Raw genomic sequence first — 17,697 nt, forward strand, 5'->3', positions numbered from 1 at the left:
CACGTCGCCCTATATCGACTTTATCCTCTCGGCATGGACATACACTGACACGACCGGAATTGCAGTGCCTGTGGCCCATTCTGCATCTCTATTCCTAACCTTGGCACTGCTTCGTTCAGTTGGCCCAACTGGGAGACTTTCACACTCTCGCTTCTTCTCTAGGCATTTCGAATTCCGCAGAGCCATCCCGAATCGTGAGTGGTGGAGTTGCCGCTTTGTTTCCTCCGACGCACTATCACTTGTTGGCTCCAGCTGCCCCGGTTCTTGTTTCGGGGGCTTCTACTCATTATATCAACTGCAAAACGGCCGTCCAACGAACTTTGAGGCTTATATAACTCCTTTAACCTGTGGGATGTTGCGTACTGCCCGTTTCTCTAAGACACATGCACCCTTGGCTCTTTTCAGCTCGTCCGACCCATCCTGTCATTTTTCGCTTACAGTTGTCACAGAACGTTTTGTGCAAAGAGACCAATGGTCGATTTTTTTTTCTGCCATTGATCTCAGGATTCCTATTCGTTGCTTATCAAATCAGGAACTAAGAGTTTGAGCTTGTTATTATGCTTAATTTGGTTTCCGCAGAGGTTAGGACCTAGTCCTTCCGGTCCTTCCGGTCCCAACAAGTCGGCGTCTACCTTGTAGCTTGACGAGCATATACCTAACGGGGAGGGGTGATTATGGGTCAGAGCCCTAACAGAGAATTTCGCGCTGGCCAGAGCCGGTGCAGAGATATTTCTGTTAATATACAGTTCTAAGACTATCAATAGTCTGACCAGTTATTGGGCTCTGACTTGTACCCCCCTCGCCCCCGTAGGTACCTCGGGTAGTCGGCGAGCTTCTAAATTACCTTACCCCACCCAGCTGATGTCGCCGGCCGGGTGTTGGTCGGGCTGCAACCATCCCGGGTGCACTCTAGCCCGGACCGACCCATGCCAAAAGAGGGGCACCTACGCTATTAGTGGCGTCGCCGCGTGGCGGGGGCCCGTGAATCTTTTTGAGGCCGTTTTGAAAAGAGTTTATCCTCCGAGAGATCAAATGGTTTTGGCCCTTGGGCACCGACAGCAAGACTCCTCACTCCTCGAAAGACCCACGCTGTCCTTCTGGACATGAACTTGGGCTTAATGAAGCAGGTGATCCGGTGATATTACGAGCGCATTGCGGAGCAGGCCTCAAGGCGCTGGGTCCTACAAGTTAACCTGGATAAAGACGCAGTTTCGGTATCATGAGATTCACGACTTGGTGTAGAACTGCAGACGCCTAGCTTTCATGAGAGAGAGGTATATATCTACAAACTCCAGTCCATCTGGTCCATGGTGATTGAGAGGGCTGTGTACGAAAGAGTGCTCAAGCGATTCATACTATGCTTATCATTCCGTCTCTGGCTTTTGGGAGGCTGGCTTGACTCGAGAAGTGAAGCTCAAGCCTGGCTTATGCCTTGATATAGTTCGAGAAATCCATCGACTGCACGATGAACAAAACGAATAGGAGGGAGTACATAGAATGTGAAGGTCTCAGCACAGCACTGCGGAACATTCGTCCAGTTCCCTTGTATGCACAGGTACATCAATAGCCTCTCCCCCCTTCCCCGGATGTATGCTGGGATCCTGCTTCATGGACAGCAGAAAAGGTCGGCAAGCGGGGTGAAGGACTCCAGCACCGTTCCTTGGTTTAGGATCCGATGCGAAGCTCAAAGTGCATGGAATGTTTTCGGGAGTCCTGGTTGGACTTGGTGGCCTCACCATTCTCGTGGCTCGTATCGATGTTACCCAAGGCATGGTTTTCATTGGGGCGAATGATCAAGACTCCCATACGCCACTGCAATGAAACGCAACGGAGTGCATAGGGGAGGGGAAGCCTGCTCCCATGCTCGTTAGTGGGACGGGACGGGACTAGATAAGACTGGATGAGATCGGGTGGCAGAGAGTCCGGAGTCGAAGGACAGAGACGTCGGAACAGACATGGATATAGTTAGGTAGGTGGGCAGTTTTCAGTTTCCACGGGAGCACAACGCATTGCCAAGTCGCTCTCACTCCTAACTGAGTTCTAAGAAACAGGGCATACAGTAGTTCAATCATGATTCGAAGTTCAGTGTACCGACATCTCCGCAGACCACAGCTACTGCTGCTGATCTGGTACAATCAAACCAAGCGTCAGTTCAACCGCCAGCAGAATATATCTCGAAGGAAAGGCTTTCGGCCGGATCTGTCATTGGCCTGGAGGACTTGAAGTCCATAGAACTCATAACTTATAAGCAAAAAAAGCAAAGTTAGAGGTCACTGTGACTGAGATTTGTGCTCCCGTTAATGTACATGTACTTACATGTAACAGAAGGTAGGCTTTACGAGCTCGGTTCGGACCCGAAACCAAGAGCCTGGGCACCCCGGACAAGGAAGGTGGTATATCCGAAATACCCTAAGCCCGACATCAGTTCTGAGGGCGTTCACGAATCTAGGGATCCGAAACGGAGGCAGCAACACCGGACCAGTGACGACGGGCCGGCTTTTGGAAAATCCAAGACAAAAGGGATGCCAAGACTGCCAAGACTGTGTTGATCGCCACGGGGGCGACCATATTGGACGATTCCCGGCAGATCACGCTGGTGTAAGGGCATCGCCCAAGGCAAGACTCATCTCAATGTGAGACCAGATCAGCTCGCGGGAGCATCTGGGGTGAGACAGATTTGGAAGGAGGGAACGTACACTATAGTTACGTATTGGTTCAGACGGGGGGTGGGGTTCAAAATCGTAGTCTAATGACTCTGATCTGCTCCCCCTTTCTTCGCCGTCATCTTTGTCGACCTAGGACGTCGTTGATGATAGCGGTGGTAGTGGCGCTGGAGAGAAGCTCAAAAAATTGTACACGTGTACACCGGGAATCAGTTGAAGTCCCGTAGCGGTGCGGCCCGTGGATAAAGATTGGTACTTATTACTAAGTTAATAGGCTTTGGAGGGGTACAGAGGCGGAGAAAGAAAGCTTGGGAGGGACAACGTAATTTTTTTTTTGTTACCGAGGTCGGAGGCAAAACCAGTCCACAACATATGTCGCAGGCGCAGATCCACCAGTTTCTACGCCCCAAGTGGCTTTTACGCGATGCGATTTTGTATGTGGCTTTTCTGGGCTTTTCGTTGGCTCTTGGACGATGTGACATTTCATACGGTTGGGGCTTTTTTTTTGTTTCTTTTTTTTTCTTGCCCCCCGGCCTGTTTTTGTTTCTTGTGAGTCACAAAACAAAACATCCCGAGTACGCATAATAACTACCACCTGCCCCTCCAGTCCAAAAAGACAAAAAAAAATCCACTGACATTTCACCTACTCATCCGGCACAGAACACTCGGCGTGTACCTGGTACTTCCACTTTCATTACGAGGACTGAATAGCATCGGATGCTACAACAGATATCATGTCTACAGCCGATAACCCAATCTCCCACCACACGAGCCATACCATGGGGAATGGCGCCAGCAGCAGCAACAGCGGCATTAGAGGCGAAGCAACCCACCCGATCGGCCACCACACGAGCCATACCCTGGAGAACGGCGCCAGCAGCGGTAGTATGGGCGCCCACGGGGATGGTCAGGGTGGGGTCGGGGTCGGGGGCGAGGGCGAGGGCGTGGGTGAGGCTGAGGCTGAGGGTGAAGGCGAGGAGGACCCGAACGTCAAGGGTACGAGAGCACTCCCTTTCTCCCTACCTCCTATTCCCACCCTCCTTCTTCATTGGGCGCTGTTCGACGCCGCAGCTGTGTGCTCTATGCTGGTAGCTGACTCTCCTCGCCTCATACAGGACGTTCATCACGCAATCCGGGCGGTGACTTGGAGACCCCCATAACGAACCCTGCTGTCGACATGGACGGTTTCAACCTCACTACTCTGCATCCTCAACTGCGCGAGCTTGGCGAATGCGGCGGGGCCACCGAAAGGAGGGCCTCGTCGGCTTGCTCGTCCTCCGCCGGCAGCCTCGCGCGCGAGAGCGACGACGGCTCCGAGGAGGGGGCTAGCACCGTCGCCACTTCCATGCGCTCTTCCGGCAACCTGTCCAACTTTAGCATCATCGACAGCACCCTGCGGGAGGGCGAACAGTTTGCAACGGCGTACTTTACCACCGAACAGAAGATCCAAATCGCCCGGGCCTTGGATGATTTCGGTGTCGAATATGTATGGCCGTCCTGTAACAACATCCTTTCACATAGAGAAGAAGCCGTGAGAATTTATAGCTAACACACCATACGTGTAGATCGAAGTAACGTCGCCGGCTGCTTCTGAACGGTCGAGGGCCGACTGCGAGGCTCTCTGCAAGCTGGGTTTGAGGGCCAAGGTAAGCTCTCATGCGGGAATCCATACGCCTTGTGGCATGAACTCGGTGTTAACACAACAGCTTAGATATTGTGCCACATCCGCTGTCACATGGACGACGCGAGAATCGCCGTTCAGACTGGCGTCGATGGAATGTACGTCGTCTTGTCTCTCATCACCCACCTCCCCACCCTCCCCTCCTCCCATGGACGCAACCCATCCCATGCAGAAAAAGCTGGTGGCAGAAAACAGGAAAACTGACGGTCTGGACACAGCAATATGTGCATCGGCACCTCTTCCCAGCTCATGAAACACTCCCACGGCAAGGACATGGCCTACATCGCGGCCAAGGCCAAGGAAGTCATCGAGTACGTCAAAGCGAACAACATCGAGATCCGCTTCTCGGGCGAGGACTCGTTCCGCTCCGACTTTGGCGAGATCCTCAAGCTGTACTCCCTCGTCGACGGGCTGGGAGCGAACCGCGTGGGCATCGCGGACACGGTGGGCGGGGCCACGTCGTTCGAGGTCTTCGACAAGATCCACGCGCTGCGCCAGGTGGTGGGCTGCGACATCGAGACGCACTTCCACAACGACACGGGCTGCGCCGTCTCCAACGCCTACGTGGCGCTCGAGGTCGGCGCCACCCACATCGACACCACGGTGCTCGGCATCGGCGAGCGGAACGGCATCACGTCCCTCGGCGGCCTCATGGCGTGCTTGGCGCCCTCGGATCGCAAGTACATCCTCAACAAGTACAAGATCGAGAAGCTCGAGTACCTCGAGCAGTTGGTCGCCGACATTGTCGGGGTGGAAATCCCCTTCAATAATCCCTCGGCCTCGTTGAAGCGATTGTTTGATGGAACTGGACGTTCATTCAATTGAACCAGGCCGATAAAAGTGGCACCGAGATGCGATTCCTGTTTTGTTCCTTTTGTTTTCGAGGCCATGAAGAATAAAGAAAAGATAAAGAAAAGGAGAAACAACAAAAGGGGGGCAAAAAGAACAAAATCTAGCTCCACGGACAGAGGTAGCCTACACTCGTTACTTACAATTCGATCCTCATCTCTCTACGTTGTTGACCCTCCAGAGACCTTGATCGTTGATTGATGTTCGAGTGAACATGTATCCGTAGGGTAGGTATGCGGCGTCACAGGTTTCATGTGCTGGCGCCGCCGAGCTCACCAAGCCTTTTGGTGAAAAGCCTTATTAAATAAAGCCTTGACACGTCGTCCTCTTCATGCTCGGACCTCGTCCCAAGACACCTCCAAGGACAGAGTAAAAAAGCAAACGTGTCAACGGGTGGATCATCAGCACAATACCGTTGTACTCTGCTGCCAAGGAGTCTATGAATTGCTTTTTACTTCTTTGGATGACCGAGTTCGAGCGGATGAATGGTTGTGACTAACTTATAATAAGGCAAGGAGGAATTGGGTTGGGTTCTTTGGCGGAGCCAGGCGAGGATGGAAACATCCGCGAGACAGGGACGAGACGAAGGAAAAAGAAAGGAGAAGAGAAAAGAAGGGAGGGGGGAGACAAAAAGGCTAGCGCAATCCTTCCCACCCAGCGATTTGTCAGAGCCCCATCTTTATCACAACTCTTTCTTGGGGTGGTTACGTTCAGGGGACGAACCCATGGGCCGGAGATTTCCTGCCCTACCCAAATCTCTGCGCCGTAAATAAACCAATACCAAGTGTGTGTACAACGCACGTCTGTATGTTGTACCACGTTGCACATTCTTGTGGGCCAATAACGAGCCCTTGGAGGACCAGGTTGACCAGGTACCTGCATTAGCCCGAGCGGACAGGTTTCTTGTTAAGGTTAGGCCATTGCACAGCCTGTCGGCAAGACGTTCAATGTCCCTCGCGACTCACTACAAAGTATCATCAGGACTCCGTAATACATCATGGATTACCAGCCCATGGGATTCGTGACCGTACCTGCCTTACTCAGCTAGCTGTAGGATTGCAGCACGATTTTGGGTAAAACAGGCAGGTGGATACCTCTGTGTACCTAGGTAGGATAGACCGGTACGAGGGCAAGCCTCACAGACAGCGGATGAGGGACCGTCGAAATACTTTAGGGAACAGGTACAGCTGTAATTACACATTACACTACTGCCCGGTAGATATGGGGGTGGCGTACGGAAGAGGCGCTGGTGATTGTGCCGAAGCCCTGCTTCGTATGTAAGTAAGCACTAGAAAATTGCGAACAAATACCCCATAAATACACCGTGAACACTACCGTACCTATATAAGGTACCTTACGCAGTAATACCTCGCAAAACACCGGACGCAGATGATAAATTCGTGTCACGGCATATTTGCCCGGACAAATGCAGAGATTTAAAGTCAACGTAAATCCTGCGAGTTTTGTTTCCGATGCATGACGAAATATCTGATTTTCGGGTTTCCTATTCCCCCCACCACTGTTTTGTAACGTGACTGTTCGCGGAAGATCTTACAGAATCCTGATCCTCCAAGTCTTCCTCTTTTCTTCTTATGCCCTGTTATTCTTGTTCTCCAATTTCTTCTCTGCCCGACGTTATATATGGGTCCTTCACAAATCTCATTCGGCTATCCCATCCCTTATCTTCTCAGTGCGAATCACCGTCCATCCACTCAGTTCTCGACGATCCCTGTTGGTTGGTTCTTGGGCTGACTCCAGCCCGTCGGTTTTGTGGCACAACATCCGTCCGCGTCCTCGTTCGTCTTGGCGTGTCAGGGGATCCAGGGTCTTTTGCCCTCACACAATAGAGCTCGCCGACATGTCACTTTGAAGCCTCCCAGACCTCGTCCCAGACTTTCAGACCTCCAGCTTCCTCGTCCGAACCCTTGTCTTACCCTTCGAGCACGAATCATGGTCCTGATTCCCGGCCCAATCCCGCAAGCATGCTGACACAGGCTTGTACGTTGTACCGTTGTACGCCCCGGATGTCACCCCCCGCCCCCCCCTCGGATCCGTTGTCTATTCGTCCGCGCTTCTGTCCAGACTGTCCGCATTATGTAGCCCCGCCGGCCGGCCGGCTTTTCGCCTCGTTACATTGTATCCGCCGTGACACATCCATGCCCCCATGTCCTTATGTCCCACGTTAAGTGACCGGACAACTCTATTATGGATACCCGCACGGAGTATAGGGGCTTGGTCAAGGCATGGCCCCCTGCCTCGGATCCTCGTGCCTTCCTCCTTGGCTTGTCCGTCTTAACTCAGGTAACCAAAATACTTCCCCCCTTCTTGTATGTAAGTATTGTATGTACGTGTACAGTTGTATAAAATCATTGGTGTGTCCTATTCTTGGCTAGTTCTTTCCTTCTTTTGGGTCTCTTGATGCATTTTTCTCTACACGGCCCTCATCGCCATCGGACCTTCTTTTCCGTCGTCGTGCCTTGGCCGTGCCAGCCATTGACGGGCATTATCCTCCAGTCGCTCACTACCTTGGGCATCCGACCCTATACTCTCGTTCAGGTTCTTCTTCCGATAATGTTTCTTCGCGCTCCTTCGTTTTCTCTCCTCGCGGCCCTCGCCGCCGTGTCCGAGGTCGCCACGGCCGCCCCCAGCTTCCCTTTCCCTCTCGTGAAGAGGGAGGCGTCCCTCGTAGACCGAGCTGTAGCCGTCTCTCGTCCCGCCGTCGGCAATGTCCCCTACGGTTCTCAGATCGTTTCGTGCACCTCCCCCGGCAAAATCGCCCTGACCTTCGATGACGGGCCCGGTCCCCTCACGGCCGGCATCGTCGATACCCTCGACAACAACGGCGTCCCGGGCACGTTCTTCGTCGTCGGAAAGAATGGTCCCCACGGGCTTACCACCGGCAGTTACGATTCTCTCATTCAGCACATGCACACCCAGGGCCATCACATTGCCAGCCACTCGTTCCGCCATCCCGACTTCAGCACCATCTCCTACGACCGGAAGATCGACGAGCTAGAGAAGAACGAGCAGGCCCTGGCCAAGATTCTCGGTGTTATTCCCACCTACTTTCGCGCCCCTTACAGCTCGTGTGACGATGAATGCTATAAGGCGCTTGGTGATATGGGTTACCATGCCGTACGTGTATTTTTTTATTATTTTTCTTTTCTTATTTTTTTTATCTTTTTTTTTTATCTTATTTTCTTTTTCTTATTTTTTTCTCTGTCTTTTTCACGTGTATCCTATATCATCTTTTCTTGTTTTCCCATCCCAAGTCCATGACTCACGAACCTTTTACAGGCCGACTACGACCTCGACACCAAAGACTGGCTAAACGGCGGCTCCGACTCCAAGGCCCGCTACTCCGCCGCCGTCGAAGCCGCCGACCCCAACTCGTCGTCCTTCATCGTCCTGGCCCACGACGTCCAGGCCTTCACCGGCAACGGATTCGTCCAGTACATGATCGACGTCGGCAAAGAAAAGGGGTTCGAGTTCGTCACCCTCGGCGACTGCCTCGGCGACCCCTCCGGCAACTGGTACCGCAACCCGCAGTCCGGCGAAGCCATCAGCGGAGGAGGCAGACCCGGTCCCTCCAGGCCCGACTCCACCGACGACCGGGAGCAGCAGCCCGCGCCGTCGCCGCACGCCAACATCGAACTAGAGCCCGAGGAACCGCGGCCTGACGAGTCCAACGTCGCCACCGCGGGGAACGCCTCTCCCACGAGCTCGTCCTCCGATGACACCGCCGCTTCTTCGTCTTCGTCTCCGTCTTCGTCTCCGTCTTCGCCTTCCTCTTCCTCTTCCTCTTCCTCTTCCTCTTCGTCTCCATCTCCGACTCAGACCTCGTCTACCACCTTTGCCAGCGCCAGTTCCAGCGCCGCCGCGTCCGCCGCCGCTACCGACGAATCCGAGTCCAGCTCGAAGCCCGCCTCGCAGAGTTCCGCTCCTGTCGTGATCGACGACGATAGCGCCGCCGCCCTGCCTCTGCCCGCACGCGGCGCGTCGGTCCTCGGCCTGCTCCTCGGTGTCGCCGCCTGGATCATGCTATAAGATGCGCCATCTTTTACCAGGCGGGTGTATCACTTTTTTTTTTTTTTTTCATTCTCATGTCGGCAATAGGCTTTTTGGGACGGTCCACGCACAATGCGGTATACGACGTACATCAGCAACATATACCCCGGTTTTCCTGGAAAAGCGATGTGGTTTTACGGTTGTTGGTCGGCATACGTCCCGGAGAGTCATGCACATACTCCCACTCATCACCTGTATTTCAATGGGTATATATGCCTTGTAGACACCAATACGTTCATGTGGACGTACGAGGTCGCTTCTTCCCGGCCCCGATTGGCAAATCTCATGCAGCACGTTCGCAGTTTAATGATTATTTTTTTCTGGCGGTCTGAATTTTTTTCCTTTTCATTGTCCACTGCGGAATTTGTTGTTCTGCGGCCTCAACAACCCTCCTAACGGTACTTTATTATTCATGTATCATGTATCTACGTTTTGTTTTCAGAGACCTCCCTCGACTTGCGCGCGCTTTGCTTACTCCAGAGGCTGATTCTGCATCTTGCCTCCAATAATTTTCTCTTTCTCCGTTGCCTGCATGCCCCTCAGCACGTATGGTCACCTAGCGTCGGTCTATCTGCCTGCCGCTGAGTGACTGGGAACGATATAGGCCCGAAAAAAAAAATATGTTTCGCTGTCACCCGACCTGTTGTTCTTCCGTCGACATTTCTTCTTTATCATCACAGACCTCGGTGCCGTTTGACAGCCACATCTACCCGCCGCCAGTAGTTTAGACCCGGGCACCATCGCGGAAGGTTCTCCCCGGAGTCGCCGCTAAGAAACCAAAGCTTGACAGCCATCAGGCACGCTCATTGGACTACTAATGCCATTAATAATGAACACATCAACCTTGTCATGGTCAAATGAAGTGACGCGGGCTAGGCCAGGGAGGCCGTCCGAACGACAGTAAGGTACATACATATGAAGTACCCGTGTCTCCCCGCATATGCATGCGGTACCTTAGGCCAGGATGAGGGGGGTCCGAGCTCCGGGGAAGCTATGCCGGTGTCAACTTTGCTTCTTCTCACAAAATCTCCAGAGCTATACGGCAGCGACAAGCTCAGACTTGTTATCAGCTGCTTCTCCTGCCCCAGCTGTGTGGAGGGGAGCACCTCTCCGGCTTCAATCTACCACATCCCGCAGACATTCCACATATGTGTATGCTTTTCTTTCTTTCTTTCTTTTTGTTTTTGTTTTTATTCTTTTTGTTTTTATTCTTTTTGTTTTTATTCTTTTTGTTTTTATTCTTTTTGTTTTTATTCTTTTTGTTTTTATTTCTTTATTATTATTTTGGCCATCGCTCCAAGCCTCCAAGGATAGACCGTCGGCCCCTGATTGACCTAGCGTGTCCAAGACTCCAAATAACAGGTCACGAGTATCCCACTCCCTGTAACTACCACCCCGGCCTTTCGATTCAGCATCATCACTGGAACTGGATTGTCAGGAGTGCGTCAAGGACGATCAAAGGTATTTGTCGTAGGCGAGTATCAGTCCCACTGACTGGCTTTCGTAAATCTGTCGAGATACCTACAACTTTGACATTACGACCGCCTGGTTAGTCGTGGAAAGGGAATGACATTCGGGGCCTACAGCATTACGGCATGCGACCAAGGTGGGACGCCAATAATGCGCCAAGCACCCATCAAAACCCATTTCAAGGCGACGTGTGGGTGAAAGCGTAAGTGAAAATGGCAAAACGGTACAGTGGTAAAGTGGTATATAGATCAGGTCATTAAGAAACAGATACTCCTCCTTCATCACCCCCTCATGTTCCACGCTCTATCTGCCAACACAGGAAGAGGTCTCGTTTCTCCCTCTCCCACTCCCTCTCTACCTCGCCAGTCACACCATTAAAAGAAGAAAAGAAAAAAAAATAAACGAAGCAACAGGTAAACGTCTCCTAGACACGGTCCATGTTGTCGCGGACGGTGTTGCTGCGGACCTGGCCGACCTCGTCATCGGTCAGGATCTCGGGATCGGTGATGCCGGTGACCTTGCTCAGGATGGCGGCGGCGAACAAGTCGCCCGAGACGTTGGTCATGGTGCGGAAGCGGTCGAGGAACCAGTCGATGGCGACGACGACGGCGTACATGCCGGTCAGGGGAACGCCGACGGAGGTGGCGATCATGACGGTCAGGACGAGCGAAGACGACGGGATCGGGGTGGTACCGATGGAAGCGAGGGTCGACAGCAGGAGGACGAGGATGTAGTCGCCGGCGTTGAGGGTAATGCCCTGGGTCTGGGCCATGAAGACGACGACGAGCGGGAAGTAGATGGCGGTACCGTCCATGTTGATCAGGCAGCCCAGGGGCACGCCGAAGTCGACGACGGTGTTGGGGTTCCCGCGCTCGCGGGCGCAGCGGAGGGTGACGGGAAGAGTGGCGGCGGAGGACGCGGTACCCCAGGCGGTGGTCCACGCGGCAGAAGACTTGGCCCAGTAGGGGTAAGGGTTCCTGCGGGTGAAGGCAAAGAAGATGAGGGGAAGAATGACGAAGAGGTGGATCATCATGGAGCTGATGGCACCGCCGATGAGGTAGCCGAGGTTCGTGCCGACGTCGTTCAGGTCGAGGCGGAACATGTTGGGCAAGATGAGGAAGAAAACACCGATCGGGGCGAGCTTGATGAGGAAGACGATGACGCGGGTGATCATGTCGTTGACCTCTTTGACGACCCGGAGAATGGACGAGTCGCGGTCGGGGCGGATGAGATAGCCAACGACGATGGAGGTGACGAGGACGGCGAGCAAGTCATCGTTGGAGAGGGCCGAGACGATGTTTCGGGGGATTAGGGTGTCAAACAGGGTCACGACGACGTCATGAGGCTGGACGTTCTCGCGGTCGGCGAAGTTATCAACGCCGTTGGCCTCGCGGTCCAACGACTCGTCGCTCGCCACGGTCATGAGCGGAGCCCAGACCTGCGAAGTCATGACAACGGAGAAGGAGATGGCGACGATGGTGGTGAGGATATAGTAACCGACGGTCCAGCGGGCCAGGATAGCACCGCCCCTGGTGATCTCCCGAAGCGACTGGACGGCGAGGATCATGGCGCAGATGATCATGGGTAAGACTATGTAGAGAGAGACAACGTCAGCATGCCGGGTTATCCACCGGAAAACAGCCCCCGTCCCCCTTCTCAAAAGCGAGCCTAAAGAAACGTACCAACAGCGCGGAGGGCGCGCAACCAGAGGTTACCGGGGATGGCGAGAATGGCCGGGGCGGCTGGTGGGATATCGTCGACGGAGGCACTGACACCGATACCGATACCAACGGCGATGGCGGCGGCGATGACGATCTGGACGGCGGAACCCGGCTCGATGACCGGGTGCCACCACGGCTTGCGAGGCTCCTCGACCTCGACAGCCGAACCCGCAGACACTGGCGGCTGCTGGGCCGGGTCGAGAGACGAGCTCTCCTTGACGTTGTTGTCGGTCGCACCCATGGCCGGCTTCTCCATCTTGTCCTGACCAAAGAAAGCGGTGGCGTCGTCGCGATGTGAGACGTGGTGAAATGTGAAGAGGATCGGACCGGACAGGAGGCGAGGAGGAGGAGAAAGAAGAAAAGAAGAAAAAGAAGAAAAAGAGGAAAGGGACGAGAAGATAAGGTGACACCCGACAGGACAGTGGGCGGTGGTACCGAAGTAGGGGGGGCTATATATTCCGTCGACGCGGTTCTAGGATCATGCAGATAGCGCAACACACCATGCGATACGACGGTCTGGTCCTGGTCGAATCCGCCTTGTGTGCAGGGTCTTGACGAAAGAAGCACAGGAGGGGGGGGGGGAGGGACCAAGATGATTAGCTCGAACCCCAAGCCGTGGCGCAACGACGGAATCGAGAAACAAGGGGAGCTATGCCAATGCCATGCGACTCGGACCACGCATCCTTCGTCGCTATCAACGGCGATCTCAAAGAGGCGAAAACCGTGGCAGGGTGGACAGGGGGAGGGGAGACAGGGGGAGCTCTCAGCAACAGCTTGACCGATTGGATGGGGCAACGAAAAAAAAACCCCAAGGCCAAGGGTATCAAGGGGGGGACTGTTGGTGCTCGTCTCCTTTTGGTCTCCTTTGGTCGAGTTACACGACAGTACTCGGGAAAGGGAGTCGGCCAAGGCTGAAAGAGTACATACATACACGTACATACAATGTACAACGCAACCAAGGGAATGGTGGGTGGCATTTTTTTAGGGTTAGTAGCTGGAATGGAGCCGGACGGCGACGGAAGGAAGGGATTGGACGGTGAGACCGAGCAGGATATCTCGCCAAGGCGTGCTAATCATGCTCGGCCCACGAAAGGAAGGTGAAGAGCCATATCCCCGCATCCCCCCACCCACTGGATGATGTACAATGTACGTTGTACCCACCTTACGTCGGAGGAACCAGGACAAGGACAAGGGTAGGATCGAGAGGGACCCAAAAGTACAAACGTACGCTGTGCGTCTTCTGTCGGTTAGATACCAAATACCACAATACTTTGTGCCTTGTAAGGACCCCTTTTAGACTGGGCGAGCGCATGTTGATTACTGCAAATGTGTAAAAGACAAAGACAACGGAGATTAATTAGAAAGAATGGCTAAAATAGTAAGAAAAAGGGGGTGTGGGTTGCGCGGGGTGAGCCGAAACGACCTACAACGTACAACGTACAACGTACGTGTACCGTGTAGCTCGTTAGCTCGAGCCAGTATCGGGTCAGAGAAGGCTTCTAGAAAGATAAGAACACGCTAACAAGCCCGTCTCTTTTGAATGTTCTTAATAACGTGCTTTATTTCTTCTCGCGTCAGTTCGGAACTACCCCCGACGCCATGATGATTTGATTCGGTCTTCGCCCGTACATATTGTGATTTGTCGAGTCTTGTCACACGGTCGTCGCGAGTGGAATCAGGTGCATCGAGGAATGCGTTGCGATGGCCAACCCCTCCTTTAGGCGGAAAGCAGGTAAGACTACCAGCATCACATGCTGAATAAGGAATCAGCGGACTGGAAGGGGAGGGGGGAAAGGAAAAAGAAAAAGAAAGGAAAAGAAAAGAGGCCACATGGGAATGTCCAGAAACCCAGCCCGTTGGCAAAAGAGTATCCACCCGCCACCGACTTGGTTTTACACCGGCCGGTCGAGAACGGGTACGCGAGAAGATGGCGATCGATTGCTGGACAGAGAAGAGAGGCCGCGGACGGCTGCATCTCGGCACTGTTTACGTGCTTGTAGATCATTTCGGGAGATTTTGGCCGCCAAACGGGGATGGGAGACTGAACGAAACGAAACGTAACAGTGTAAATAAGCCAAACCAAAAGGAAGAAAAAAAGAAAGAAAAAAGGTCGGATATCTTCGGGGAAATGATATCGTCGACTCCAACACAAGGCGTTTTCTACTTGTCGTGGAAAAGAAGAAATGCGTCGGTGATACGCAACGTTTCCCATAGAAAACTGGGGAGCACTTCCCCAGTACGGAGGACGGGTACGTGTACACGTATACAACGTACACCAAACTTGGAAGTTGGAACCCAGCGGCGAACTAACTTAAAAAGTAAAGTAGCTGCCGGACATAGCCCCACTCCTGAGCCAATCCGCCGGCAATCACTAGGCTCATCTCACTCTTCCATATGCCTATTGGTCGATTCCATGATTAGGGTTGTTAGGGTTGGAAGGTTGGATGGAGAGGAATGCCGCCGAGGCTTTCCACGGGCACTTTATACTCCTCCCCAACTGTTCACTCCGTTCCCCCTACAAACAGTACATCCGAAACAGCGCGGTTCTTCTCTTATCGCTTATCAGCTTATCAACGGAGAGGGCGACGGTATCTATGAAGATTTTTTTGACGCTTTTTCATGAGAGGTCAGGGCTAGGTCTTTATTCATTTAAGTCGTGATGGATCTTGGGTTGGTTTAGGTTCCAACAATCAAAATAATGCAGTGACCAGCACCTGCCTTCTTCGTACATCGTATATATATGGTACCTTATAGTAGGTACCTTAGCTCAAGTATCTGTGTTGTGAAGTGGAGAGATAGATACCTACCCAGATGCAAGGCAGGAAGACTAATTTCATTACCTACCTACCCGGGTAGGGGTGGGTATAGGTCAGAGCTCGAACAGAGAATTTTGCACTGACCAGAGCCAGGACAGAGATATCGCTGTCAACATAATGTTCTAAGACTTCGGACATCTGACCAGTCCATCGAGCTCTGACCTATAACCAGCCAAACCCGGGTAGGTAGGTACCTACGGATAGAAAGCCAGACAGGGGGCTATGTTCCTGCCAGCTCTGTCGAGGCATATGCACACAGCCATGCTGTTCCTGCACAGACCTCGTGTACGAGTACAGCGTACTCGCGCCTGCGAAGTATAGGTGCAGATATATATATGCAATAGATATATGCCTCGGTAGCACACAAACAACGTACCAAGTACTTTATTATTGTACGTTGTAACAACTAAGGTATCTTACCCTAAGGTATGCAGCTGTCCACGAGACATTGACCATGGGATAAGTGTTTTCCCTATTTTGTCTTGGTCCTTTCTTCCCTTGCGTAACTGCCGTTCAAGGGGGAGCTACTACGATAGGACTAGTCCCTCAAGCCACACCTTATTGGGGGAGAATGCTTGTAATAACGAAGGGCTATGGTGGCTTTGGTGGCTTCGGTCCAGCGGTGCCTATAGTATAAGGTAAGCAAGCGGCTGCTAGTCAGGTATCCCCGTATCCCCGGCAGGCGCCGCTGCTAACCGACGCCGTTGGTTTCTCGGGGCCCTGCCTTTTCTATCCCCGCCACGCCAAATTCTCCTGCTTCTCCACTGATACCAGGTCGTCGTCTCCGGTTATCAGCATCGTTCCACTGCACCACTGATTGGGGGATTGCCCTCTCGTTTGGTTTGGTCCTATCAGTGAATGCCCAGACTTTCCCGAGACCACGCGGTCAACTTCCCCGCGCGGGTTTCCCCGTCCCAACGTCCTAACCTCTAACCGTCCATCGAAACTGGCAGGAGGCAGCGAAGGAGGTCGAGTTTAATGAGACGCGTCAACCAAACAACACGGAGCTCTCTTAAACCAACAGACAGACAGACAGACAGACAGACACTGGATGCTTCCTCATCTCCATCGAGTGGTCAGGTTTCTCTCTGCTACGCTACCTCACCAGAGCTTTGGACCCCTGGGCTCTCTCCCCAGAGACCCTTATGCATATACCAGACCATCCTTCTATTTTCGGACAAGGGCTTAGGGCCTACAGCGTACTAGTATCAACCTCTGGTCCTTCGTCCTTCGTCCTGCATCCTTACCTATCATAGTGCCTCACAAAAGAACCCAGACTACCGCAAACCACCGCCCCCAAATTCCCAAAATCAAAATTAAAGTCATCCACGCGACCAAGATACCATCCTAACCTTGTGCATTTACCAGTCAGAGCAGGAAGACACCACCCTGTCCCGCCTCTGTCCTCGGCCCGGAATATCGGCCTTTGGATCCCGCGAACCGGCGCGCGTTTTTCTAGTGTAAATGCTTTTAGATTCGGGCTCTGTACCGATGATCAGCAGGTTGCGATTCACAAAGTCTGATGAGACAGACCATCCATCAACGGTCTATTCCCCGGACTCGAGCATCATCACTACGAAGTACGAATAAGAAAAAGCTGACCTGATGTTGAACGCTCATCAGCCAAGCCAACCTGACCCGGTTCCTCACATCGATCGCCCCCATCACTCCTCATTGACGTCAAACGGGCTAAAAAGCTAAAAAGCCAAGGCAGACAACCCTGCCTCGGCACGTGAGACCTGGTCTACCGTCGTACGATGGTACAGACAATGGAGTACACTAATCGCGAGTAGCTCCGAATGCAGCCCCATGGGTCAACGTCGGCCACTCTCCTCTCGTCGCGAGACTGCCTTGCGATGACGATGCGTTGATGGCACACTGCACACGGCACACGTCAAACGAATCATTCTCCCTGCATCCAGGTCCGCCAGTGTCCACCTCCAGAAATCGCGCAGTCTCCGCGTCTCTTGTCTAAGCCCTCTGTCGGGCCTGTCGTCATCCCCAAGGCAACGGGCGGGGCAGAGAGCAGTTGACAATGTATTTGTTCTATCGATTCCTCTTGAATACCCAAGCCTAGGTCCCGATCGCGCTGTGTAAGCTAGAGAGAAGAGAAACACCAGAAGGGGGAATAGAAGATGGAACAAAAGAAGAAGAAGGAAAAGAGAGAGACAGAGACAGAGAGCAAAAGACGCCGTAACAAGAAACATGTACGAATGATAGAGCATAAACTCCCCCATTCCAGCCACCAAACAGCTGCATGATAAATATTTGATGTCTGGGGAAGCGTAGACAGGCCCGTGATGCCGCACAAGAAAACCCAAGACACCGCGCTATTGCTATTCCAAGCATACCCCCAACAAGTTGCGAGAGACACAGAAATGTATCCTTTGATGAAACACTCAGCATCGCTGTTCGCCGATGCACCGAGA

General features: G+C 53.0%; 5 protein-coding genes across 5 annotated transcripts; 4 read left to right on the forward strand and 1 right to left on the reverse strand.

Annotated features, from left to right (window-relative positions):
- Positions 1-3,035: 3,035 nt before the first annotated feature.
- On the forward strand, positions 3,036-3,370 carry SODALDRAFT_364507 (hypothetical protein; the record flags this gene model as incomplete). Its single annotated transcript, XM_028614647.1, has 3 exons — positions 3,036-3,138; positions 3,218-3,238; positions 3,324-3,370. 3 exons carry the CDS (start codon positions 3,036-3,038, stop codon positions 3,368-3,370), a joined length of 171 nt encoding a protein of 56 aa, XP_028462252.1.
- Positions 3,234-5,356, forward strand: SODALDRAFT_331584 (HMGL-like-domain-containing protein). The gene is made up of 5 exons (XM_028611488.1): positions 3,234-3,659; positions 3,779-4,149; positions 4,229-4,309; positions 4,375-4,442; positions 4,563-5,356. The coding sequence occupies exons 1-5, from the start codon at positions 3,443-3,445 to the stop codon at positions 5,167-5,169; spliced, it is 1,344 nt and encodes a 447-aa protein (XP_028462253.1). The 5' UTR covers positions 3,234-3,442; the 3' UTR covers positions 5,170-5,356.
- Positions 5,357-7,764: 2,408 nt separating this feature from the next.
- Positions 7,765-9,240, forward strand: SODALDRAFT_286541 (glycoside hydrolase/deacetylase; the record flags this gene model as incomplete). Its single annotated transcript, XM_028608542.1, has 2 exons — positions 7,765-8,328; positions 8,491-9,240. 2 exons carry the CDS (start codon positions 7,765-7,767, stop codon positions 9,238-9,240), a joined length of 1,314 nt encoding a protein of 437 aa, XP_028462254.1.
- A 965-nt stretch (positions 9,241-10,205) lies between these two features.
- On the forward strand, positions 10,206-10,984 carry SODALDRAFT_130207 (hypothetical protein). The gene has a single exon (XM_028606694.1). It carries the CDS (start codon positions 10,410-10,412, stop codon positions 10,812-10,814), a length of 405 nt encoding a protein of 134 aa, XP_028462255.1. The 5' UTR covers positions 10,206-10,409; the 3' UTR covers positions 10,815-10,984.
- A 171-nt stretch (positions 10,985-11,155) lies between these two features.
- Positions 11,156-12,693, reverse strand: SODALDRAFT_286574 (Sodium:dicarboxylate symporter; the record flags this gene model as incomplete). The annotated part of the gene is made up of 2 exons (XM_028608546.1): positions 11,156-12,321; positions 12,414-12,693. The coding sequence occupies 2 exons, from the start codon at positions 12,691-12,693 to the stop codon at positions 11,156-11,158; spliced, it is 1,446 nt and encodes a 481-aa protein (XP_028462256.1).
- Positions 12,694-17,697: the final 5,004 nt, after the last annotated feature.

The sequence above is a fragment of the Sodiomyces alkalinus genome (assembly GCF_003711515.1).
Source record: "Sodiomyces alkalinus F11 unplaced genomic scaffold SODALscaffold_22, whole genome shotgun sequence".
NCBI classification, from domain to species: Eukaryota; Fungi; Ascomycota; class Sordariomycetes; order Glomerellales; family Plectosphaerellaceae; genus Sodiomyces; species Sodiomyces alkalinus.